Source organism: Drosophila melanogaster, chromosome 3L (assembly GCF_000001215.4).
Source record: "Drosophila melanogaster chromosome 3L".
NCBI classification, from domain to species: domain Eukaryota; kingdom Metazoa; phylum Arthropoda; class Insecta; order Diptera; family Drosophilidae; genus Drosophila; species Drosophila melanogaster.
The window spans coordinates 17,865,124-17,891,523 of record NT_037436.4 but is presented as its reverse complement, the minus strand read 5'-3'; the positions used below and the strand labels follow the sequence as shown (position 1 = coordinate 17,891,523).

The 26,400-nt window shown below is 38.3% G+C and overlaps 4 protein-coding genes and 3 pseudogenes across 6 annotated transcripts, besides 7 other annotated features; 3 read left to right on the top strand and 4 right to left on the bottom strand.

Moving 5' to 3' along the window:
* Positions 1–119: 119 nt before the first annotated feature.
* CG7402 (uncharacterized protein) lies at positions 120–3,819 on the bottom strand. Its single transcript, NM_140766.3, has 6 exons — positions 3,734–3,819; positions 2,062–2,193; positions 1,838–1,997; positions 1,293–1,778; positions 1,060–1,217; positions 120–991 (listed from the first exon to the last, which is right to left on the bottom strand). The coding sequence occupies exons 2-6, from the start codon at positions 2,173–2,175 to the stop codon at positions 170–172; spliced, it is 1,740 nt and encodes a 579-aa protein (NP_649023.1). The 5' UTR covers positions 2,176–2,193; positions 3,734–3,819; the 3' UTR covers positions 120–169.
* Positions 3,820–4,878: 1,059 nt separating this feature from the next.
* On the top strand, positions 4,879–5,576 carry CG16775 (uncharacterized protein). Its single transcript, NM_140765.3, has one exon. It carries the CDS (start codon positions 4,883–4,885, stop codon positions 5,456–5,458), a length of 576 nt encoding a protein of 191 aa, NP_649022.2. The 5' UTR covers positions 4,879–4,882; the 3' UTR covers positions 5,459–5,576.
* Positions 5,577–5,769: 193 nt separating this feature from the next.
* Positions 5,770–5,944: a mobile genetic element.
* Positions 5,945–5,995: 51 nt separating this feature from the next.
* On the top strand, positions 5,996–6,270 carry CR42548 (annotated as a pseudogene).
* Positions 6,271–7,147: 877 nt separating this feature from the next.
* On the top strand, positions 7,148–7,875 carry CG5506 (uncharacterized protein). Its single transcript, NM_140764.3, has 2 exons — positions 7,148–7,245; positions 7,313–7,875. The coding sequence occupies exons 1-2, from the start codon at positions 7,179–7,181 to the stop codon at positions 7,786–7,788; spliced, it is 543 nt and encodes a 180-aa protein (NP_649021.1). The 5' UTR covers positions 7,148–7,178; the 3' UTR covers positions 7,789–7,875.
* Positions 7,871–12,428, bottom strand: CG7408 (uncharacterized protein). 3 transcript variants are annotated; one of them, NM_140763.2, is made up of 7 exons: positions 12,276–12,428; positions 11,460–11,646; positions 11,227–11,394; positions 11,012–11,171; positions 10,716–10,942; positions 10,054–10,476; positions 7,871–9,723 (listed from the first exon to the last, which is right to left on the bottom strand). In NM_140763.2, exons 3-7 carry the CDS (start codon positions 11,359–11,361, stop codon positions 8,911–8,913), a joined length of 1,758 nt encoding a protein of 585 aa, NP_649020.1. In that variant the 5' UTR covers positions 11,362–11,394; positions 11,460–11,646; positions 12,276–12,428; the 3' UTR covers positions 7,871–8,910. The 3 variants fall into 3 exon arrangements, with proteins under 3 accessions (NP_649020.1, NP_001163462.1, NP_001163463.1); NM_001169991.2 differs by having other exon boundaries at positions 11,460–11,574; NM_001169992.2 differs by having other exon boundaries at positions 8,842–9,723; positions 11,460–11,547.
* A 2,522-nt stretch (positions 12,429–14,950) lies between these two features.
* Positions 14,951–16,809, bottom strand: CR43087 (annotated as a pseudogene).
* Positions 15,909–16,408: a mobile genetic element.
* A 696-nt stretch (positions 16,810–17,505) lies between the features above and the next one.
* Positions 17,506–20,273: a mobile genetic element.
* Positions 18,438–18,843: a mobile genetic element.
* Positions 18,438–20,188: a mobile genetic element.
* Positions 20,274–20,950: 677 nt separating the features above from the next.
* On the bottom strand, positions 20,951–22,784 carry CR43086 (annotated as a pseudogene).
* Positions 21,924–22,383: a mobile genetic element.
* Positions 22,785–22,966: 182 nt separating the features above from the next.
* Positions 22,967–26,400: part of a mobile genetic element that runs on past the window's edge.

Below are 26,400 nucleotides of genomic sequence, written 5' to 3'. Positions count from 1 at the left end.
CGCTGTGACCTGAAGGTGTTTACAAAGTGAATTATCATCAGATAATATAACAACTTTTATGTTATTTAACTGAAAATAAGTTCGCACTCAAGCGACTTTAAAGATTTGAATAAAAAAGTATTTTCTTTAATTAACTTTTATTAAAAATTATTCTACTAAGAACTTACAGCTACAACAGATTTCTGTATACTAAGCCTATAATACTACCCATCGCAAGCCATAAATTGATGGAGAAGGTGCCGGAACCTGATTGCGTATCCGTATTATTCCACCACTCCCAGTTTCCGTTGTGGAAAGTCGGGTTAGCTCTTGAATCAGAATGCGGAACTCGGGCGCTGGGAATCGCAGTCTTCCGAATTTGTTCCAACTCATCGGCAAGTTGCTGCAGTTGGAGTGGATACATTTGGGCTAGGTTGTATCGCTCGCAGGGATCTTTGGCCAGATCGAAAAAGCAGGGAGCCTTCAGTGGTTCACATTTGAAATGAGATTCCAGAGGATTTTGTCCTTCAATAGGGGGACACGTTTCGGTGGCTTCACTGCGCATCTGTCGGATGCGATCCTTAGTTAATCCCCGATTTCCTAGTAGGCTTTGAACATCCGATGCCAAGACATGTTGTTCGTAGCTCTCACCCAGGGGATCGTCTTCGTTAGTTTCCAGTTCACCCAACCACTGATCGTATCGTCCTTTAAAGCTGCTCCCGTTTACATACTTAAGAGTATCCCTCATGTACGATGAGTAACCGAAAACCTCATCGAGTACATGAATCATTGTTCTTGGTTTCGGTTCCTCGTTGCCACTCAGCATAGGCCACAAATTAATCCCATCCAACGGAAGATCCTGCGGCAAGGATACGCCGGCAGCTCCTGCCAGTGTGGGCAGCCAGTCTACGGCATGTATCGCCTGGTTGGACACATATCCTCGCTCCTTAAGCAGCGGACTCCACAGTGCACCAGCCGATCGAATGCCACCCTCCCACGGCGATTCCTTTTGCTGAATGTAAAATAAGGTGAATAAATATTCTAGTTTCATTGCTTTTATGATATTCCTGGATTACTTACTCCTCGATAGGGATAGTTAGAACCCGCATTGGAATGGATGCCTATCGTGGGTGCTCCGTTGTCTGAGTAGAGCAGAATAATGCTGTTATTCAGCATGCCATTATCCTTCAAAGCACCAATTGTCTGAGCCACGCTTTTGTCCAGACTGGAAATCATACCTGTGGTAAAAAGTAGTAACAAGATTACAAATATTAATTTGATTTACAATATATGTACGCGTTGTGTTAACTCGCCAGCGTAAGTGCGTCGCTTGGGATCCCTGATGTGGGGAAATTTGGCCACTTCCTCCTCTGGAGCCTGCATCGGACTATCCTCGTTGCCCGTATGCACCGCCAGATGACTGAGCACCATGAACAACGGCTTGCTCTTGTCGTGTTGCTCAATTATCCTTTTTGCTTCCGAAGTAAAGGCTTCGGTGGCGTAAGTGCCATTCGCTTCGGGGCACGGCTCCAGATCCCGCCGGAAATCCAGTCCAGCCGAGTAGTTCCTATCGAGCATTCGCACCTGATGGTCGTAGTAATCAATGTAGCCATTGTAGTAGCCAAAGTGATGGTCGAATCCACGCATTGTTGGCGTGAGATCCTTGCGCCAGAAGCCCAAGTGCCACTTGCCCACCAAATGGGTCGAGTAGCCCGCATCCCGGAAAATTTCGGGCATAAGACGTTCTCGCTGAGGAAGGCCCCACGGCTCATCGGTGATAATCACAAAGTGCTGCATGCCTGAAAATATTCGGATGTAAGCCAATTAAATGATTTTTCGTTGGTAAAACGTATATTACCTGTGTGTATGGGATATTTTCCAGTGAGCAGAGTAGCTCTGGATGGTGTGCATAGGTTCGGAACATAATGCTTATTCAACAGGATACCATTGTAGGCCAAAGCATCTATATTCGGTGTAAGGATCTGATTCGAGCCATGAAAACTGACATCGTTCATGCCCTGGAAATGCAATGGCGATTAGTTACTTTTCGAAAAAAGTTTTAATTTATTATCAAAAACTTACCATGTCATCGATTAGTATTATAACTATATTTGGTTTTGTAGAATATCCCGATCCATATGCCAGGCTGAGTATGGAACTCACTACCAGCAGAACGAGGATTTTTCCACTTGTCATCGTAAATACTCCTAGGGCCTAGACAGTCCAATAATCTTCAAACAATTTAAACAGATTTAGTAACACTACGTTTCATCGTTGTTGTTTTTTCAATAATACGACGGGTTCGCTGTCTTAAGATTTGTCGTACATGTTTCATATTAGCAAAGAGTCAATAAAAATGACTGAGATGCGTCTTTTAAAACTCTTACTCTGCACACGCCGAAAAACACAAAAAATGTTGCAATATGTGAAAATGCCTGCATGTAAGAGCCTTTTTAATAATATTGCACAGTTAGGCAGTATCTGTTGGATTTTCCGCGCAATAATTGGCAATTGTATAATCAGCCATCTTCCACAGGCGCTGCCCCCAAACTTCATCCCACTTGACCTATTCCATTGTGTAGTGTGCCATATGGCCAAAAAGTTCATTCAACCATTGTCGTTTTATTTTGGTGGCTTTAGCAACAATAGTTGGGACATTATATAAAACGAGAAACAGTTGCAAGCTTGTATTTGGGCTTACCTTCGCCGTGAGGAGTGTAATTTCTTTTTATCATGGCTAAAACTGTGTTTTAATTGTCGCAATAGGCCATAAAAAAGCTGGTAATCATGAAATCGAGGCAGATAAGCGAGACAAGCCATAAAATCTATGAGCTGTGCAATTGTTTTAGCATTTTGGCCGAGTTTTAATAACGACACATAATTTGTATATAAACAAGAAAGTCGTGCGAATGAGATGGGTATTTTCGTCACGACATGTGGATTGTACATGTGTAATTGAGAATGGGAACGCCCAGCGGGTAGGAGGTGACCTTCACAGGTTGTTAATATCGTGACCTTGATAAAACACTTGTGATGCAATTAAGATCAAGTTAATCGGTCGTTATTGGAAAGGTTCTTAAGTATAAAGACCCCACAACTGCCTCCGACTGATCCGATCGAAACAAGTTTTAGTGGAAAAATGTTCGCGATTGAAAAGTTTAAGGATTTTGTCGATCCTATACTAAAACCAACTTATAGTTATGTTCAACAACATTTTTCTTTAGCCAATTATAATGCTATCTTCAAATTGTTGAATTCATGTTGCTATAATAAATTAAGAAATTGTGAATATAACGGTCCTTATATGCGCTTCAAGAAAGTGGTTCTTAACGTAATCGTTAAAATTTTTTTATTGAACCTCTTCGGTAACCATAAAGTAATTTGTTTTTTCGAGTGCTTTTCATTTCACTTAAAAAATATTTTTTTTATAATGACTTCATTAAAGCAAGAGCGGTTTCAATTCAGATAGAGCTGTGATTACCATATTAGAAAAAAAAAACTGGTTCAGAGCTCAATGCTAAATGAAATGTCGTATATATAATTAGTTGATGCTTTGCAATGAGTATAAATAAAAACTTTAAACTATTGTAAATATTATTAGTTATTATTAAGATTACGGTGTTCGACTTAAAAAATGATCTTGCATAAATCACTGCACTTGGTGTGATCACATTTACTTATTTTAATCCTATTAATTAAAAAGAATACTTGAACTTTCCGAACGCGGGGTTTTTCAACTGTCTTAGCATCTTACACTAAATTTTAAACACTTAAATCAGCGGATTTTAGCTGAATGGTTCAGCGATGAAATGTGATCGTCGACGATCCTTCTCCCAGCGACTTCTCCACTCGACTAAACGCTTCGCTGGATTTTGGCGCTTTTAAAGTGGACAACGTTTTCGCCGACTCCGACGACTGTGACGTCACGAAGCGTGCGCGAAAAATAGTAGTAAAAGTTATAGCTTACTGCTATAAAACAGCAACAGAAATAATCGTGCAAAAGCAAAACCAACCGCCATAACAGCAAAACCAAAATGTGTCTTTTGCAAAGGCACAATTCAAAGTTTAACGAACTTTTGAAGGGATCGAGTAAGATTGCGAGAAAAATATGAGCCAAGTTTTGTTTTAAGCTGTATTATTACGATAGTTGACTTAGGTCAGGGTTCTTGTACCACGTTCTTTGATAAGACGGCTATGTTGATAAACCCACAAACTGGTTTGAATATCACCAATTGAGTTGATTAGTATTCCTGCCTTTGATTTGGCCTGACGATTTTGGCCTTACCCATATGCGTGCCAATTTTGGAAGGTTGGCCAATTCACATAAATATTTAACATATTAGAACTTGCTAAATAAAAACCACTCTTTATTTTTCGGATACGATTAAATTAAACCATTTCGCCAAGAACTTTATTCTGAAAAATTAGATTTCCGTTTAAGCGATATACGTAGATAATAGAGTGGAAAACATCATTTAAATAGGTTTCATCTAAAGCAAGCTACTGAAAAGCTGTTTTCCTTGAATACACAATTTAATGTACACAATTTAGGAAGTTACTCATTGAGTAAGACGGTGTACCACCACATTTGTTTAAAATAATTTAACTGGTTGAGTAAATCATTTTCAGCCCTATAAGAGTCTTTGGTCAGGATCACTAGTGAATTCGGTCTATTTTTAGGGGAAATTTTTTAGCGGGGGTTTTGCAAAAGTTTAAAGATCTTCCCTGTAACTGACCACAGAACTTTAATTGTTAATCACCGATCTAAAAAAGTTACTAACAATCTAATCACAAAGTTACTCCTCGAAGAATGATTTACTATCAATCTATAGATAAGAAAGACCTATAAAAGATGTTAGCAGCTCGAAATGTCCACAACACCCCGCCTCTCAACAATCGAATCATGTTCTCAGCCAAGAGTTCTGCAATTGTGGCCGTAGTCCTCGTCCAGATGGTGGCTCAAATCCACGGAGGAGTCTACAGCTATGAGGACAAGTGGGTGTACCTGGACAAGACCCTGGACCTTCCAGAGGAAGCGATTCTCGGTGGCGTCGATCCCGATGGTTACTACACCTACGTGGGTCGTGTCACATACAGCAGTAACATTCTGCCAGCCCGAGTGGTACCGGAGCTGGGAAAGGCCACCTACAACACCGACACCTTGGGCAACCAAGCCACCACCTACGAGGTTCTGGTGTCCAACGCCACTGTCGGCTACCATTGGATCCGTAGTTTCGATGGTTTCCGGGAAAAGAACGCCGTATCTGTGGGAACCAACGCCCTCAGCGAGCGTGTCTTCATCTGTCGTGTCCGCTGTGATGAATCCATCTTTATCGGCACTCTGTACCTTTCCAAGCGGATGTGCATCGTCAAGTACGACAACTTTCCGCTCCGGCAGTTCGACAAGTACGAGATCCTTGTCCGCGAACGCCATGTAGCTGCCGTCTCGCCATTTGTTGATGGTTATATCCACCATTAAATGCTGAGCAACAAAATAAATAGAATAAAATATAAATACAAAATATTTATTAAAAAAAAACAATTCCTTTCAATTTATTTAATGACTTTGAATTAATAAAAATAATTAATATAAAAGCAAAGTTTCCTATTCTTTTTTCTTAATTTAAAAGAGGTAGAAAAACAGAATAACTGTGTTTAAGTTTTTGATAAATCCAAAGAAGAAATTATGTGAATTCCTATTTTCAATTTTTTTGTAACTGTAACTATTTATTCCTTTGTTAAATTAATTACTTAATTATACTCGTAGAGTAAACGCATTTACTTGATTTTGATTGATTGACAATGATATAACAAGTGGATGGAAGCTTTTTCAACCCAACAAAGTATATATAGTTTCGATCAGGATCACTAGACGGGTCATTCAAGCCATATCCGACTGTCCGTACGTTTGTCTGTATGAACATGGTAATCTCGGGAACTATAAAAGCTAGAAAGTTGATATCAGACTTGCAGATTCTAGTCACTTCAAGATATCTTCCTAGTCAACAGTTCAAGAATGTACTGCTACAAGGGCTTGATAATTGTGGCCGTAGTCCTAGTTCATTTGGTGACCCTTATCAGGGGAGCAGTATATAGCAGTGAAGACAAATAGATCCTTGCCGACAGGACGAAGGATCTGCTGGACGAAGCAGTGCTGGCTACATGAACTACGTCGGCCGTGTGTACTATAATGTCCTCAATAATGTCCTGCCTGCCCGAATGGTCCCGGAATTGGTTAGGGCCCACTTCAACACGGACGAGGCTAACTTTGCGCTGAAGGCGTCTTCATAGAAACGCTGTAGCCTTCGAAAAGAGGGTGCATTCTCAAATACGAGTACGAGTAATACAAGTACGAGATACTGATCAGGCAACGCCAAGTGGCTTCGTTCATGCCATTCGCTCTGTAAATACATTGTATGTATACTGAATGCAAGCAAATAAAATCTATAACTCTTTATCAGAAAATAGTCTTTTGCGTTCTTAATTGATTTATCATGTTAGATAAGATGACAACTTTGATTTTTATATAAGGAAAGGAAATTACATGAATATTTCACTAAGCTAATTGAAATATATACCAACTTAAAATTTTATTATATATTAAAGAAGTGCGATATAAGATATTCCATAGGGGAAAATGTTGATTGTATGACACGATCTTTCGTCTTGTAAAACCTGTATGTCATGGGAAATTAAAAAAAATTGTTCTCTAATATTGTTTTATTCAAAATATATTAAAGTAAAACTTATAATTTTTAGTTTATTTATATCAGACTAATTTTGACCAACTTGAAGAGCATACAAACTTTTTTTTGATTCAAACGAGAGGGATATTTCGATGGCTATGCTCTTTACTAATATTGGTTTTAAAACAAAAGTTTTTAGTTGCTCATTGTATGAACAAACAACAAAATAAATATATTAAAGTTCCTAATTAAATATATTTTAAATCATTTTATGTTTAACAACTAAGTTATAGCTCAATATTATGAAATGACTTAGGGGGATTTTTTCTTTAAATTTCTCTTACTTTGAAAGGGTGCAATAAAACAACGATGCGTTAGTCACCGAAACAGATGCTATCAATACCAATCTTTTGATAGCGATAAGTGTAATTGGAGTCGAAAGATAAGAAGACGACTATAAAAGCAGTTAAGTCACTGGCCAGACACTCAAAGTGAATCCAGCAGTCCGTCAAGATGTACAAACTTGTCTGTGTAGTTTTGGCCCTGTTTGCAGTTGCCTACGCGGTTCCCTCGACTTATGGTGAGAACCAATAATAATATAATATAGAGGGTTAACTGAATCCAATTAACATAGCCATTTCGAACAGATACCGAGCACGTGTGGAAGGCTGGTAACCTGTCCTACGTTATTCCCTATAATGCCGTTGTGGGTGGCTTCGATCCCTACGGATTTACCACCTATGTTGGTCGTGTTAAGTACTCCAATAGCATCCTGCCGGCTCGAGTTGTTGCGGAAACTGGTACTGCTTACTTCAATACGGAAACCACATCCTCGAAGCTCCTCGTCTACGACATCCTAGTGGCTGAGCGGGATGTAAATTACGTGTGGGTCAGGAGCTTCGATGGATTCTATGAAAAGGGAGCCGTTGCCGTGGGCACGACGGTCAAAAATGAGCGGGTGTTCTGCTGCCGTGCTAAGACCGATGGAGGCATCCTAATCGGCACCCTGCTCCTTAGCAGCCAGAAGGTGTGCATCATCAAGCACGAGAGCTTGGCCCTGCGAAAGTTCGACAAATATGAAGTTCTGGTGGCCCAGCCTAAAGGCAATGGAACATACTACTAAATTCTACTACTAGATCTTTGTCTGAATTAAGTTCCTTTGATATCCCGGCTCCCTTAAAAAATAAATAAAACATAATTTATTTCAAGTAATTATATTTATTTTGTAATTCACGGAATCGCACTTATTCAATTTTTTGATATGCATCAAATCTTATTAACATATATAGTTCAGTAAATGGATTGACTTTGAAACACTTAATTTTTATAAACAGACTAGTTTTATAAAATATGATTCTCAGGCAGATGATGTTTTTCACAAATTTCTTAATACATTCATATTTCTGGCAAAGAAAGACGTCTCCTTTCACATCAAAATTATTAATTCGTCCCCAACAATTTTTATATCATATTTATATTCCATGACATTTATAGAAAAATTAAAATAAAATAAAAATAAAACTGCCATTAAAATAAAACTTTATGCCTAAAGCGAAAATTGAGATTGGTAATTTTTTAAAAATGCCTTTTTGGAAGGACAACTATTTCTTAACTCGAAATTTCTTTTAAATTCATATTTTATTATGAACTCATCGTAATTTTCTGTTCTACATGCTGCTATGGACAAGAAAATGTATATACATTTTAAAGGTTTTAACTTTCGTACGTTTTTTTTACTCTTAGTTCATTTTGACGAACAAAGTAAGTCCATAATGTCTTTTTTGATAGATAGAACAGTTGATTGATTATGGTATTTAATCTGTAACCAAAGATCTTGCCTTGATTTCAGTGTCGTAAACTATTTTGGTTAAATACTATGTAAGCCACTTTGATTGGCAGAAAGCTATTTGGCTGTGCTTTAATTTAATTTGAAGGGGGTTTTGCAACTATCAGTTTTCGCAGAAGTAATCGATTAGATAAAAAGGGAGATTGGCCTTTTGACACCGGATCAAATTGGACAGTACTCAGAAATGGTTATTGATAGGTAGAATTGAAGTCATAAATTATCGCATTTGTTGCAGAAAAGCTATCGGTTTACTATGAGTTACGGCCACAAGCCAATTGGTTAAATAATAAAATATAAAATTGTCTATTTTCCTTAGACGAAGTTTTTATTAATTTTTTGAATACATGCCAACTTTGCTAACAAGATCATTAAATATTTAACCTACATAAGAATTTTCATTTAATTAATACAACTGCTCGTGAAGATGAATACCACTAACAGGGTAAAGACTTTCATTACCCCGATAGTCCCTGAACTGGAAGCCTTCTCGTCCTGCCACCAAGTCCACTCATTATGGTAAAATCGTGGATCGCAATTGGGATCCCCCGGCTTGTTATTGGGAGGATGTGCCTGTTTGGCAAATTGCTGGATTCGCGACCAAAGATCCAGAAAGATTGTCGAGTTTTGATACTCCGCATATAGGTTGCTCCGCTCGCAGGGATCAGCCTCAATATCGAAGAGACAGGGTCCCTCGAGAGGCAAGCAGGGCTTGACTCCTGTCGCAGGATCTGGGCATTCGATCCTGCTCTGATCTCTTAGTTCGCTGATGTTGCGCTCTCCGAATGACACCTGCTGCAACTGCAGCCAGACACTGGTATTCCGAACGAGTTCTTCGTATTCCACTGCGCGAGGATCCACTTCACTGGTTTCCCTATGACCAAGCCAGCCGTCGTAGAGACCCTGATTGGTAGTGCCGCTAATCACCTTCCACTTTCCACGCGTATAGGACAAATGCGGCTCCGCCACGTCCTCATCAATCACATGGACAATCTCCCGTTCTACCGACTCGTATCCGTACTTGAGGGCAGACCACAGGTTCAATCCGTCCAAATGGAGCGCCGGATCCGGGGATATTCCGGCTGCTGCCGCCAACGTGGGCAAAAGGTCGCCAATATAGATCTGCTGCTTCCAAACACTTCCCAGCCGCTCGAACTCAGTGCTCCAAATGGCCGCTGAGGATCGCAGAGCACCCTCCCAGGGGGAATTCTTTTGCTAAAATATAAATTGATTATAATCAGCGAACTAAATATCAAAAAGGAACATGTTCCAAAAGTGTTTGCATGAACGTTTTGGGTGTTTTAGTATTTATAAATAGTTAACAACGGACATGGGCAGATTACAAACGATATATCCACTTCTTACATTTGTTAAACAAATTTAGTTTTATCTACGATTAACGGTAATGACATTGACATTGTGTTCAATTATTGAAAAAAAAAGTAGTACAAGTTTTATAATGAAATTAAATTAGTTCAGTCCGTAGTCGTTTTATGTTTATACGTAGTTTTAGCTTATACATAAATATCAAATAGCATGACTTACCCCCCTCAGTGGGTAATTAGAGGCAGTGGTAGAGTGTTGTCCCTGTGTTGGCCCACCATTATCGGATAGAAAGAGTATGATGCTGTTTTGGAGCATTTCCTGTCTGGCTAGGGCGTCGATTACAGATCCCACACTTTTATCCAGTCTGGAAACCATGGCGGCGTAGTAACGATGGGTTTTATTGCTAATGTATTCAAATCGGGACACCTCCTCTGCTGGTGCCTGCATGGGATCATCATCATTTGCAGCATGTGGAGCCAGATGATTCAAAAGCAGAAACAGGGGCTGGCTACTATTTTTCGATCCATGATCCTCAATTTCCTTGACGGCAGCATCAGTGAGCAAATCGGTGACATAATGACCCACGTGATCGTGGGTGGATTTAAGACTGTCTCGGAAATCGTGACCATTGTATCCCTTATTCTGAAAAAAACAAAAATATTGAAGGTTTCAATAAATTACAATAGAAAATTGAAAAAATATGAAAAATGTGATGTATGTATAAACAATATTTGTAAGCAAGATAATTTTGAATTTTTACCACTGTAAAAGTGTTATTATTTTTCGAAAGAATTTAAAAGAAGGAAACTTGCACTGCAGCTAGCTGAGTAACACGGGTATGCGTTTTTGAATAATAGATTCGTTTCCTAACTTATCCTTACCTGTTGTTCATAACTCTGGGTGTAGTAGTCCACATAGGCCCCAAGGTATCCCAAGTGACGATCGAAGCCCCTTTCCGTAGGCGTAAAATTACGCTGTGACAACCCCAAATGCCACTTTCCAAGGAGACTTGTTCGATATCCGTTTTCCCGGAAAATCTCCGCCATGGTAGTCTCATTGAGTGGAAGACCCCAAGGCTGATCGTTCACAATCACATAATGCTGCATTCCTAAAAGTAAGTTACAGTTATAGGATCACTCGGGAATATATTTCTATTATCATCGAAGCCTAAACTTGCCCGTATTTATAGGATATTTTCCAGTCAGTAGAGCTGCTCTACTGGGTGTGCACATTGGAGCTACATAGAGATTATTAAGGATCACTCCGCTATATGCCAAAGCATCAATGTTGGGAGTGAGGAAATTATTGGAACCGCGAAAGCTAACGTCGTCAAAACCCTGTCGTAAGCTGACGTTAAGTATTTAGATCGAATAATTATCACGTGGTGCCTACCAGATCATCTGCCATAATAATGATGATATTGGGCTTATCGGATGTGGCAACAATTCCATTTGATAAGGCAATACATAAAACAAAGCCAGTTAACAACGAGGTAGCACTGCTGAATTTATCCAGATGAGTTGACATCGCCGTGAATGGAGTGAGGATGATGTGGGACAGCTTGTAGAAAAAAAAAACAAATAAATGAGAATTAGTGCATATAAGCGTTTAAAAAATTAACATACCAAATGGGCGACAACAAGTCAGCGGGTAACACTCTGTCAATGATGGATGAGCTCTTCAGATCGTTCCGGATATATTAGCGGTATAATGCTTTTCAATTTAACCAATTTGGTCAGGCTTTTAATAAATAGTTAATTTTGGGAAATTTCTGCCGCTCAACAACTAACTTATCAACTAAATAACATCTAGCTGAAAAATAAATAAAGTACACCCAATATATGTAAATACTGATATACAGTATGCAAACAGCGTGGCAATGTGCACTTAGGCAAATGTTTTCAACAAATTAGGCGTAATTAAAGATCACAGCAACTACGAGTAAACGCAAATGAGATGAGTAGGAAGTTGTTTATGATCACTGCTAAAATATCGGCCTGGGAAAGCGTTCTCTACCAACTCAATTGTTTTTTTTATTATTTTGAAGTATTAAACTCTTCAGCAATCGTTTCTCATAATACATATGTTTCAAACTAACATGTTTATATATAAAATTAAACAATAACTTTAATGATAGGTACTTAGTTTATCATGCGATATATGTGAAAAATAATTCTTGTACACACAAAAAGTTAAAGATAAATAGTAGATAATGACAAGTCATTGTCACATCCATTAATAAATAAGCTTTTACACATGAACAGTTTCAGCTTGTTTATTGCATACGCCAAAACAAACATATTTTACATTTCTTAATTATTTGCAAACGCCAGTCCAAACCTTTAAATTGTATTTAATGATCGGGCGAAAATTTATTGCCAATTCTTTTAATTCTGTTCACACACCTTTATTATCAGACAGATTAAAAAAAAAATGCTCACCGAAATCAAATAAAAGGAATCCAAATAACAATGGACTTATCAGCTAGATTCGTGCATGCCAATTTCAGTCACTGGTATTCGCGATCGAGTTAATCGTTCCCCGAATCCTAATCTCTGATCCGCCGGACTCGAAGTGCGGAGAGCAACTAAGTAAGTAACCACTGAAAATATTTTGAGGCTGCCTCAATAGTCAGTTACCGGTTAATATATACATATATCCCATCCAAAATAACATCAAACCAGCTTTGGAGTGGGTGGTATCAAGAGAGAAAGGAAGAGAGAGTTGATTCTAAAGAGATTCGTGTTCCTCTTAGCGTGTCTACAGAAGAGATTTGCTGCATACTTTCAGGAGCTACAGTTTAAAAAAAAAAAACTTGACTGCAATTTACATTTAAAACTTTGGTCGATAATCCCGACTATCATATACCCGTAACTTTGCAAGTGGAAGTGCTAGGTAAACTTTTAATTTTTGTGGGAGTTAAAGTGACAATGGCATATGAACAAAATTTGTCAAGACAAATAATGAAATTCAAAAAATCAACATTTTTCAAAAGATAAGATATCGCTTGTTTACAAGCAACACAATCACTTTTAAATTAATATAAAATAAATAAAGAAACGGTTTTATTAAACAAGTTATTGTATAATGTGATCGAAAGGGACTGTGTTTGTGATTTTGAATTGTTTAAATTCTTGTGGCTGTCCCTGTAGTTGAGTGTTGTAAATTGCGCTTTTAGGTGTATTAGCTGAAACAATAACTAATGTTTAACTAGAGATTTAAACATGAACTTCACCTAACTTCATCTATACTGTGTCATCATCTATAATTCATCTATAATTGTTCATTTGAATGTAATCTTAAAGTGCACTTTTACGCACTTTTTTTGTTATTAAAGTTTTTAGGTCGCAACTTCCGATTCTCAAATGCGGAAGTGATTAAAATTTGGTTCTCTGCTGCAAGTAAACGTGCAAGGGAGAAGACAATACTGGATATATATAAAATCTCAATAGCTGATCCAGTATTTGATTATAATGAGGACGGATTAAAAAAACATTGCAAAACTTTTGCTATAGATTGTCGCAAAAGTGGGCTGCTTGTAAAAGAAATCTGAAGCTATTTGAAAGGACACAGATTGGCTTAAAATGGAGACCGTTTATAGCTTTAAATCGATTGACGATCTTAGATCTACAGGCCGGCCGTCAATGTCTTATAAATTATCGAGTGGAAGAACTCAGTGAAGAAAGGCGTCAAGTTTGGTGAAATCGACGGTAGGGAATATTAAATTATTAATCCAATCAGCGAGTGCAGCTGCGCGTAAGGGTGTTAAATCAGTAAATCACCATACATATTAAAACTGTTGGCTATCTGCCCTGAGAAAGCCGCTATGCCACGCCCACAATTGTTGGTATCGTAAAAGATATGACCTAGTGTAAACCAATACAAAAAACAGAAACTAAATATGTTATTAATTTTGGCCACAAAAAGGTACCATTCAGCCTATAGTGCATTAGATTATGCAACGTTTTTGTGAAGCATACTTTCTAGAAATTTTAGTTCCCTATAGCTCACATTGTTGCTTTTTTATTATAATTATGAAAACCAGCATTAAAATAATTTTAGTGAATTGGTGATATTTAATAAGATATTTAATAAAATAGCTTCCTGTTTTTATTTATAAATACAAATTATTCGAATTACTTATTGTTTACTGACAACATTTTTAAACTTTTAATGTCCAAAATAATACCAAAAGGATGAGTTGAACTTAACATTCCATAAAATGTTATAACTTATACCTTACGATACTCTACCTTACATTTATGATAATTATTCAATTATTATTTTATAATACGTTACATTTAAATAAATTTCCAAAATTGGTGGTTATTGTTTTGAATAGTTCAGAGTGAATTAAATGAAAACTAAATTACAATTAAAGCTTACTTAGCCGTGGACAATCCATCAATTAGACTGGATGCAGAAACGTGCTTGTACTGATCATACCATGCGTTTAGCTGAGATCGAACTATCCGGAATGTATCTTCCTTCGCCTTGAACTTGTTATATACCGCATGGTAGCTTGGAGACGAGAACTCTTCCGTGGATATGCAGTGGTCTGAGGGTTGGAGATCGCATCGCTTTACCAAGATTGTAGCCAAAAGGGCCAAATCTTGGTCCCACTTCAACTTGAGCATACGAGCTGCAATAGGTAGCCTGTGCATTTGTCCCCCGGCCACATTATCGCGATATGTGTTGTGATAGTTTAGAATGAAATTTCTTATGTAGTATATTTCTTACGCTATATGTATAAGAGTTTCTAGAGTATCAGATGCCAATGTATCGCAGTTTTTTATCCGATGGACAGTTTTTTAAATAGCAATAGTTGGCTCCTGGCAGCAAAAATACCAAATTCAGACCGAATAACAGCAGCTACCCAGCTGCAACGAAAGGACAACTCCACATCTTCACACTTTTCTTTGAAACTAATTGTGTTGACCATTTCTCGGTGTGGAAATTAGTTTTTATTATATTATATTATTATTATTATTATTGTTATTATTATTATATTATATTACATTATTTATATTAGTTTATATTATATTCATTTATATTAAATTAAGCTCAGTTCATTAGTTCAGTTCATGGCCCAAATATGACTACAAAATGTTACTGGTTACATCTTCAAGAAAACTAATTTTTTTTATTTTTTTTTTTTTTTTTTTTGTCGAGTCTAAATATTTTTTTATGGCTCGACATACGCATTGAAATAGGATGAAGAAAAACTGCCCAACTTTTTTCCCCGCTTTCATATACGCCTCATTAGTTCTGGGTTGCGTTTGTCTATGCAACATGCCCCTGATCAGTGATGTAGTGTCGTTGGCAGTTATTGTTTGGAATAGTTCAGAGTGCATGCAATCTTTCACAGGTTCAGTGTCATTGCATAGATTTTGGAATTTTCCATTAATCCCAGTGGTGCAATATACTCCCGGTTTTCCGGAATACTCATAAAGAAGCGAGTTCTTCTGGGGTGAACAGCTGTACAGACAGGCTAGCCATTGATGGGTCCATCCGCCTTTTTCGATACTGGCTATGGCACAGCCCAATCGGTTACTAGGGCCAACGATCATCCTTAGGAAATGCCCAATCTCCTTCATGAAACCGATAAATGTTATTTATTTAAATATTTATATTTAAATGAAAACTAAAATTACAATTAAAGCTTACTTAGCTGTGGACAATCCATCAATTAGACTGGATGAAGAAACGTGCTTGTACTGATCATACCATGCGTTCAGCTGAGATCGAACTATCCGGAATGTATCTTCCTTCGCCTTGAACTTGTTATATACCGCATGGTAGCTTGGAGACGAGAACTCTTCCGTGGATATGCAGTGGTCTGTGGGTTGGAGATCGCATCGCTTTACCAAGATTGTAGCCAAAAGGGCCAAATCTTGGTCCCACTTCAACTTGAGCATACGAGCTGCAATAGGTAGCCTGTGCATTTGACCCCCGGCCACATTATCGCGATATGTGTTGTGATAGTTTAGAATTAACTTCTTTATATGCTTGGTTACGTCAATGATTTTTGGTCCTTTTCCGCACTTTGGCGACCAGCTCTGCAATACAATAACAAGAGAGAATACTATAGCCGAATTCCCCGACTATCAAATATCCTTTACTCAGCTAGTGTGAATGCGAAGGCGAAAATTCATAATTTTTCTGGGATATCGATAGATATTGGAGAACAAAATGAGGGAAAACTTAAAAATTGTTTAAAAGTGAACGTTTTGGGCGTTTTGTAGGTGTAGGGAGGGGCCTGGTCGAAGTGTTTTTGGTATACCGATAGAAAATGACAAGACAAACAATAAAACGAAGAAAAAACTAAACAGATTTGAAAAGTGTGGATTTGTGGGCGTTGGAGTAGATGCGGCAACATGGGTTTGTGGGCTATATAATGGGTTTGAAAAATTGCACAGCGTGGGCGTCACTAGAATCTGCATGTCTAATTTAACTTTCTAGATTTTATGGTTCCATATAGTATAGCGTTCATACGGACAGACGGACATGGTCAGATCGACTCGATATTGATCCTGATCAAGAATTTATATACTTTATACGGTCGGAAATGCTTACGAAATGCTTGCTTTTACCATACGAGTAACGGGTAAGGAATTGGGATGTGTAACTTAACGCTAGCTTACTAAAAAATTTTTTACATAATAGCATAGTAATACGTACAGAATCCAATTCATATTGGTATTAGCTAAAACAAATTTTCAAATCTTTAGATAACAACAGCCATATTGCTAGAAAGATTTGAAAAAATCCAAACCCCGACAGAATTAGCAACGCCCTTTATGAGAAGAATGAAATTACGTTGTTGTTTCCAAACTATTATTCTTACCCCACTGTTATTGCAGCCAATATGTGGCAGTTTTTTATCCGCTGGGCAGTTTTTTAAATGACAATAGTTGGTTTCTGGCAGCAGAAAGACCAAATTCAGACCGAATAACAACAGCAACCCGGTTGCAACGCAAGGACCACTCCACATCTTCACAATTTTTTTGAAACTGAGCGTGTTGGAGATTATTCGATGTTAAAATTAGTTTAGATTATTAAATTAAGCTTAGCTATTATAACCAAGTGTGACTGAACAGCGTAAAGGTTTGGTTTTAAAACTTCCATGACGAAACATTAAGATCCGTTAAATATTTAGCAAATAAAATATTTTAGCCATAGTGGGCGCCATATATTTTTTAAGCAACCGAAATTATGTTATTGATCCGTTATGTTAAGAAGGAGCAGCGGGTAATGAAATTTACGGAAAGCGTTCAGTTATTGAGTGGGCATCATTTGTGTGTGTATTCACATGAACATGGCGCCTGTTGTTCTTGTGGTGGTAGAGTTTCGTGGAAACGAAGTAAGGACAAAATAATTTAGTGAAGTTGAGGAATAGAAGAAAAGCATCGAGAGGGCGACGCTTGAGTAAATTAGTCTGGTGAGAACGACAAAAGGAACAACACGCAAGCGACTTGCTGTGATAGACAAGAATGAAGAGTCGCGCTCGGCTTTTCCGGCATCAGAAGTGGGATCGGCCTACTCCCAAGACCTCTCGAGTGATCAGCATTATTAGAATCGAAAAGCAAAAATTTCATGGAGTTGATTAAATCTATGCAGACTTCCAAAATGAGGACGCAATCCAGCAAGGTGACGCTACCGAAGTTTAACCAAAGACACTAAAATAACAAGATGCGTAACGGCCATACATTGGTTTGGCATTATGAAGCCACTTTTTTGGTGATGGCCAAAATTGCTCTCTTTCCTCTCGCTCACGCTGAGAGTGCAAGAAATCTAATATAGAATTTTCTTGCTTGTGTGAGTAAAAACGAGAGAAGAGAACGCGTATATGTGTGCGTGTTGTGCTAGAAGACGATTTTCGTGACGAAATCAATTCTGATCGAAGACACGAATTTACATATTTGGGAAGTTTTGGCCAATTTCGTAGCAATATGATGAAATTGCGCGCTTTTTAAAAATATTAAATTAAAAATATTAAAATATTAAATTAAATTATAAAAAAAAACTGAAACTGAAAACAACTGAATCTAATGTCCATTTTAAATAACAAAAATTGTTCATTTACATACATCATATTAAGTCAAATGACTTAATAAATATACTAAATAATTAAAGCAAATACAAAAGAAATTATTTTAGCTACTATAATTTAAAACATACATTTTAGAAAAAGAAGACATTACATTGAGAAATAAATATTTCATAAAAAAATAATACGTAGTAGAAAATACAAATTTATAAAAGAAATAAAAATATGAAATCTGTTTATTGCAATATCTTGAGGCACGAAGTACGGACACAAGCTTTATTTAAATAATAATAAAATAACATAATAATAATTTAATATTAAATAATGACGTTAAGGCAATGCAAAACAAGAATTTTTCACATGATCAAAAATAATATAGATTTAAAGTCTACGATCTTCTACGGTGAAGGGCATATTTTGTGAAATTTACAATGCATGAACATACGTGTGCACTCATACAGTTGTCTGCTATCTCTGTATGCGTAGAAAAGGACTGTTCGCTGTAGCGCTCTCCGCTCTCTCGCTCTCGAACAAAAATTCGAGAGAGCGGAGCCACTATGGGGCATTTGGCCTGTTTTTTTTTACAAAAATTAATAACTCCTAAACTACGGGAGATATTTGGATGATTTTTTTTAATGGGTTACACATGCCCCCAGAAATATTTTGGAAAAGTGGGCGTGCCCCCACTCCACCCCAATTTTTTCTTTTTTATAAAAGTTAAAAGTTTCTAAAGTTAATTTTCAATTTTAATATTGTCTAAAATTTCATAGTCGTCTTCCTCTTCACAATCAGCAGAGTCTGAAGAATCGTTATCAGGTTCGAAAGCTAACATTTGAATGACTTCTGGGGAAAGAGGCAGTCGCTTATGTTTTTGAACGCGCCTCCTTAAATTAATTGATGATATTATGGGATCCGAAGTATCCTTTGCTCTGTGAAAGAGATCTGCGAAGCTACAAATACGATTATGCTTTCTTGAATGGTGAAGTCTGTCCGACTTGTAAATTTTATTCCTAGATTCTGCTGCCTCTTCTCCAAAATAGTCGAACTATTTGCTCCAAGATATTTTTGAAGTGAACCAATATTTTGTGGACTGTCGCTGTCATGGGAAGCCATGGATATTTGTCAACAATAATTTGTGCAGTTGTATGACAAAGCTGCTCATATTTTTCAAGGTCTATAGGTAATAGACATGACAGACATATTAATATTGTCCTCATATTAAAAATGAGCTGGATGTCAACGCCTGTTATTTCGGAAAATGCCTTATAGTTATTAAATGCACGACGCGCCGTATTGTCAACATTAGAACTACCGAATCCGCCTTGTTTTGGTTGATCAACCTTAAGCGATAGTTTTTCCCAAAACATTCGCTGGGTGCATTTTTTTCGCTCTAACACCATATTTTTTTTATCAATTCCACCCACGATTCTCCACTTTTTTACTACAGTTTTGTACCCCATATTTGGTACAAACGCCGAAAATCTACAATCTTCCAACAAGGAAGTGGACTTAATCCATATTTTAAATTTCCTTGAATTTCCTTCTTTTACCTTAAGGAGTAGGTGTTCTTCTAACCACTTTGAATAAACTTTCGAAAATTCGTTTAATTTCGATAGCATTTTCTCAAATTTCGGAAAAGATTTACTGAAAACATTCTCGCATTTTCCTTTAGGTATCGTTCATTAAAGTCTAGCTTGCTATCAGAAAAATGCCCACTGATAAAAGTGTAAAAAGTATTTTCCTTTTGACGAAAACCCTTTTGCTTGCGCCACACTTCCAGCAGGTCAGCACTGGCAATCGAGATATTGCTTCCTAAAACATAATATTTCTCAAAAAACCGCAAACGCACATAGAGACTACATGATATGAGCTAAGAATTGAACACACTACAACATGGATATAAACACTTACTGAACAAATTTGAACAAATTGTTGTAGCTCTCTTCAAAGTTGCAATTTTTTTCAAACAGCTACATGTGGACATCACTTGCTAAATGTACAAATAGTTAGTAGTAGACGCACACAATAAACAATATATTAACAGGAACACATAATACAAACCTGAAGATTGATTATCCATTTCAAATTATACTCTTTTGCGATCTTCTTTTTAATTTCTAACACTTTGAAAGTTAAGCTAAATGCAGCCACGTGGTATGTGCTCGCAACAGCTGACATTAACAGCTGTTATTATAATGGTGCGCTGTTAAATTAACTTTTGCGGGCTGTAACATAACAGTTTAGAGTATTTCCAATATATTAATACTAAAATACTGCAAATTTGCATACTTGTGAAAAAACACACACATAGAGCTCTAGAGCCACGGCGAAAAAATCGTGTGCCAAAAAATCGTATGGCGGTACGCATCTTGTTATTCTAGTGTCTTTGCTGCTACTTATTTAATGACGACAAACCGTTTCCACTATTCGAGCCGCTAATCGAACGCGACAATTCATTAGGGATTGTGGTAAACTTGGCCCATCGACCTGACAAATCGTCCGTTAGACTGAGAATTCCCATCCGTAGTATGCATTCGGATATGCGATACTCGTACTTCATGTTTAGGTGGTGATGGAGGTGGGTAACGGGTTAACAATTAGCGTTATCAGCGTCAGAGGCGCGATTCCAACACAGTTGTTCGAGAGGATTCGAGAGCTTCTGTCCGGCTGGAACTCACCACGATCCCCCGGAGCAGTGGAACCGATTCGCTATTAATGGCACTGACGGGACCGAGTAAGGGACCTAGTACGGGACCGACTACGGAACTACGGGTATCTAAATTTAGATACATTTTATTTTAAAGAGCTATTCTGGTAGAAGCGACTGTCGGGACCCACAGTGACTCGCACAGTATCTGCATGCATTAATTATGCCATTGTCTTTGTCAATATTGTTGTTTCGTGGCACTGCACTATAGGCAGAATGGCACCTTTTTGTGGCCAAAAAGCAATTTTTCAGAAGTCCGTAATACTTAGTTTTGATTACGCCATTATGTTAGTATAAGATTGAGTATCTAGAGTAAAAATATATTTAATTATTTATCGATTGTAGATTGTGTTTTATATTTTATTTTAGCCCTAATTTTCATGTTATAAATTTATTGATTATAAGTCGAATTCATTCACCATCATCACCACCACCACCATTACAGCAAACCCACAACTGCATTCCAAGCATTCTTCATCAAGCCCCAAACTGTTGTCTCCCGATTCGAAAACCAAGAATGAATAGATCTGGATTGCGTTTGTCTATTCAACATGCTCCTGATTAGTGATGTAGTGTCGTTGGCAGTTATTGTTTGGAATAGTTCAGAGTGCATGCAATCTTTCACAGGTTCAGTGTCATTGCATAGATTTTGGAATTTTCCATTAATCCCAGTGGTGCAATATACTCCCGGTTTTCCGGAATACTCATAAAGAAGCGAGTTCTTCTGGGGCGAACAGCTGTACAGACAGGCTAGCCATTGATGGGTCCATCCGTCTTTTTCAATACTGGCTATGGCACAGCCCAATCGGTTACTAGGGCCAACGATCATCCTTAGGAAATGCCCAATCTCCTTCCTGAAACCGATAAATATTATTTATTTATATATTTATATTTAAATGAAAACTAAAATTACAATTAAAGCTTCTTAGCCGTGGACAATCCATCAATTAGACTGGATGCAGAAACGTGCTTGTACTGATCATACCATGCGTTCAGCTGAGATCGAACTATCCTGAATGTATCCTCCTTCGCCTTGAACTTGTTATATACCGCATGGTAGCTTGGAGACGAGAACTCTTCCGTGGATATGCAGTGGTCTGTGGGTTGGAGATCGCATCGCTTTACCAATATTGTAGCCAAAAGGGCCAAATCTTGGTCCCACTTCAACTTGAGCATACGAGCTGCAATAGGTAGCCTGTGCATTTGTCCCCCGGCCACATTATCGCGATATGTGTTGTGATAGTTTAGAATTAACTTCTTTATATGCTTGGGTACGTCAATGATTTTTGGATCTTTTCCGCACTTTGGTGACCAGCTCTGCAATACAAAAACAAGAGAGAATACTATAGCCGAATTCCCCGACTATCAAATATCCTTTACTCAGCTAATGTAAATGCGAAGGCGAAAATTCATAATTTTTCTGGGATATCGATAGATATTGGAGAACAAAATGGGGGAAAACTTAAAAATTGTTTAAAAGTGAACGTTTTGGGCGTTTTGTAGGTGTAGGGAGGGGCCTGGTCGAAGTGTTTTTGGTATACCGATAGAAAATGACAAGACAAACAATAAAACGAAGAAAAAACTAAACAGATTTGAAAAGTGTAGATTTGTGGGCGTTGGAGTAGATGCGGCAACATGGGTTTGTGGGCTAGAATCTGCATGTCTAATTTAACTTTCTATTTTTTATGGTTCCATATAGTATAGCGTTCATACGGACAGACAGACATGGTCAGATCGACTCGATATTGATCCTGAGCAAGAATTTATATACTTTATACGGTCGAAAATGCTTACGAAATGCTTGCTTTGACTATACGAGTAACGGGTAAGCAATTGGAATGTGTAACTTAACGCTAGCTTACTAAAAAATTTCTTACATAATAGCATAGTAATACGTACAGAATCCAATTCAAATTGGTATTAGCTAAAACAAATTTTCAAATCTTTAGATAACAACAGCCATATTGCTAGAAAGATTCGAAAAAATTCAAACCCCGACAGAATTAGCAACGCCCTTTATGAGAAGAATGAAATTACGTTGTTGTTTCCAAACTATTATTCTTACCCCACTGTTATTGCAGCCAATATGTGGCAGTTTTTTATCCGCTGGGCAGTTTTTTAAATGACAATAGTTGGTTTCTGGCAGCAGAAAGACCAAATTCAGACCGAATAACAACAGCAACCCGGTTGCAACGCAAGGACCACTCCACATCTTCACAATTTTTTTGAAACTAAGCGTGCTGGAGATTATTCGATGTTAAAATTAGTTTAGATTATTAAATTAAGCTAGGCCTATTATAACCAAGTGTGACTGAACAGCGTAAAGGTTTGGTTTTAAAACTTCCATGACGAAACATTAAGATCCGTTAAATATTTTTTTTTTTTTTTTTTTTTTTTAATTTTTTATTATTTATTGAATCTTCCCTTTGTGTTAAGAGACTAACAATAAGTGTTCAAATCTTAATCTAACTTAATTAACTTTCACTTAGTGATAGTTTTTTTTTTTCATTAATGCCCTAATAAGTTTATTGCTGGGCTGGGAGGTCGTTGCGGTGCAGCCGGCTTTGACTGCATACTCGGATTAGTTTTCTTGCGAGGGGATTTGTATGGGTGGTCAGCTTTTCGTTATACTTCGTTTTTTTCTCAGCTATTACTTCGATTACTAATTTGATTTTTAGGTCTCTGTGTATGTTTTCGTTTCGAAGGTACCACGGCGCTCCAGTGATAATTCTCAGAATTCTTGACTGTGCTCGCTGAATAATGTCTATGTTACTTCTGGATGCGTTGCCCCACAGCTCGGAGCCATAAGTCCAGATAGGTTTTAAGACGGAGTTGTATAGAAGAGCTTTGAACTCCAGACTAAGTGGAGAGCGAGCATTTATGAGCCAGTGGAGGTTCCTTGCTTTAAGTTTAAGATGTTTCGATTTGGCTTCTATATGTTTGCGCCAAGTGAGCCGCCTGTCCAGATGAACTCCCAGATATGTTACCTCGTCGGCTTGTGGAATGCATATGTTATTCAAGACCAGTGGTGGGCATGTTTGTTTGTTTAAGGTAAAGGTAACCTGCTTGCATTTTTGAACATTTATTGAAATTCTCCAGTCGGCAAGCCATCGTTCTACAGATGTTAAGTGTCGGGATAGGAGTGCCGTGGCTTTTATTGGGCATTTCGAGCGACTGAGTATCGCGGTATCATCAGCGAACGTGGAGGTTGTTAGATTGTAGTCTATGGGGAAATCCGCCGTATACAGGGTGTATAAGATTGGACCCAGTACACTGCCTTGCGGCACTCCAGCTTCGATTGCGCAATCGCGTGAAGTGCTTGTATCGCATCTTATTGCAAACACTCTGTTATATAGGTATGACTTCAGTAGCTTATGTGTGTTTTGGGGCAACAGCTTGATTATTTTAAACAAAAGTCCATCGAGCCACACTCTGTCAAATGCCTGCGCGACGTCTAGAAAAATGGCTGTGCAGTATTCTCGATGTTCAAAAGCAGTACGAATTTCTGACGTGATTCGGTTGACCTGTTCGATGGTTCCATGTTTTTCTCTAAAGCCAAATTGATGTGTTGGAAGTGTGTTGTTTATTCTAAGATGAGGGCTAATCCGAAGGAGTAGCATTTTTTCAAACAGCTTTGAAAGACATGTTAGTAAGCTTATCGGTCTATATGATGATGGCTGCGTTTTATCTTTTCCTGGCTTTGGAATCATTACTATGGTCGACTTTTTCCATTTTTGAGGGAAGTATCCAAGCTTGGCGATTGCGTTGAACAACAGGCAGATGTGAAGAATAGCACACTTTGGGAGTTCAATGAGCATTCTTGGAGTTATTAGGTCGTAGCCAGGCGATTTTCTTGGGTTCAGTTGCTCTTTGATAACCTTTGCTAGTTCACATGGTCGGAATTCAAAGGGTTCTTGAGGATCTAGATTGGCTGCTATTAAAGGAGGGAGAATAAATGTGTTGGTAGAGGGATTTGGTCGGAATACATTTTGTAAATGGTCAGCGAAAGCACTGGCTCTTTCTTCATCACTTCGAAACCAGGTGCCAGAGGGACTTCGGAGTGGCATAATTGGCGCTATTGGAGTCTTTAGGTTTCTGTGAGCTCTCCAAAGAGGGTACTTAGTGCTGGTGGGAGAGAGTTGCTCGATATATGAACGTTGGCTGTTTTTTTCCTCTTGTTTGAGAGCATTGGTAAGCCTGCGTGTGGCTATCTTAAGCATGTGCTTAGTAATTGGTGATCTATTAGACTGCCAATCCCTTCGTAGGCGTCGTTTATCTAATACCAGCCGCTCGATTTCGCGATTAGTTTTGATGTAGTTTGGTTTTGCATACGTCACTGGCGGGGTTGAAGCCTTTGCAGCCGAAACTAAAATGTTTTCGAGAGTTTCCGTTGACTTGTCTATATCCTCCTTTGTAGATAATGCCGTCGTTAGTTCTATGTGTGAACAGACATACTTTTGATACCTTGGCCAGTTTGTTCTAAAATTTGTGAGTCTATACGGTGGGTCGACGATGTGGGGGCGAGTTAGCATATTTAGAAAAACAGGTGAGTGATCTGATGATAAATCTGCTAGTGCTTCGGCGGTGACCATGTTGCGGGGGACATGTTTAGTAATTGCAAAATCGATCAGGTCTGGGATTTTTCTTGGGTCTGCTGGCCAGTATGTAGGCTTACCCGGGGATACATAGTCTAGCTTGTTTTCTGGCTTCGTAAGCGCATTGTACAATTGCTTACCCTTTGGCGACACAAGTCGAGATCCCCAATGGGTGTGCTTGGCGTTATAGTCACCCGCTGCGATGAACCTGTCACCTAGTGTGTTAAAGAATTCCATGAATTGATCCTCAGAGATTGGAAAGCGCGGTGGGCAGTAGACTGCGGCTAGAGTCGTTGAACCATTGTTGAGTTGTAAGGCTATGGACGTAGATTGTAAGTAGTTTTTGTCAAAATTGTTTAAGTGGTGGTGTTTTATGCGATTTCTGATGAGTATTCCAGTGCCTCCATGAGCTTTACCATCTGGATGATTTGTACCATAGAACAAGTATCCTGGTATATGAAAATTGTTTTTATTTGTGAGGTGCGTTTCTGATAGTAGCATTACGTCGATGTTTTTTTCGTAAATGAACTGTGTGAGCTCTTGTGTATGCCGTGAAACGCCATTTGCGTTCCACAGAGATATCCGTAGGGAAGCCATTATGGGGATTTTGAAGATACAAGAAGTTGAATCAGGATATTTTGGTTTTTCATGAGCTCTTGCAAAGTATTTTGCATGAACGTCATGAAGTCTTTCATGCTTTGCTGTAGGGATAGCATCATAGCTTCGATGCCACTTTGTTGTGTTTGTTGGATGTTTGTCGGTGTATGTTCGGAATGAGCAGTTCTTGTCGGTGGGGCGGGCACTTCTAGTCCGGATTTTAGGGCGCTAGCGAAAGAAATTGTTGGAGTAGTGCTTGGGACAGTTAGGGGTGGTTGAAAAATCGGTTGCGGAGAGTAGAAATTGACTTTGTTGTATGTATGTGCTGTGGCAATACGTTTGTTTAGGCGGCTCTTCAATTCTTTGTACACCACACAGCCTCTGTAGTTTGCAGTATGTTTTTCCCCGCAGTTACTGCATTTCTTCACAGACTTATCGTCCTTGTTTTTGGGGCAGTTTGCGGTAGTATGAGGTTCGCTACAGACAACACATACGGACTTAAGGGTGCAGTATGCCTTGGTGTGGCCGTATTCTTGGCAATTAGTACATTGAACTGGATTGATACGTTTGTGCGGCTCCTCCACGGTGATCCTCCGATGTAGCAAGTACTGTAAATT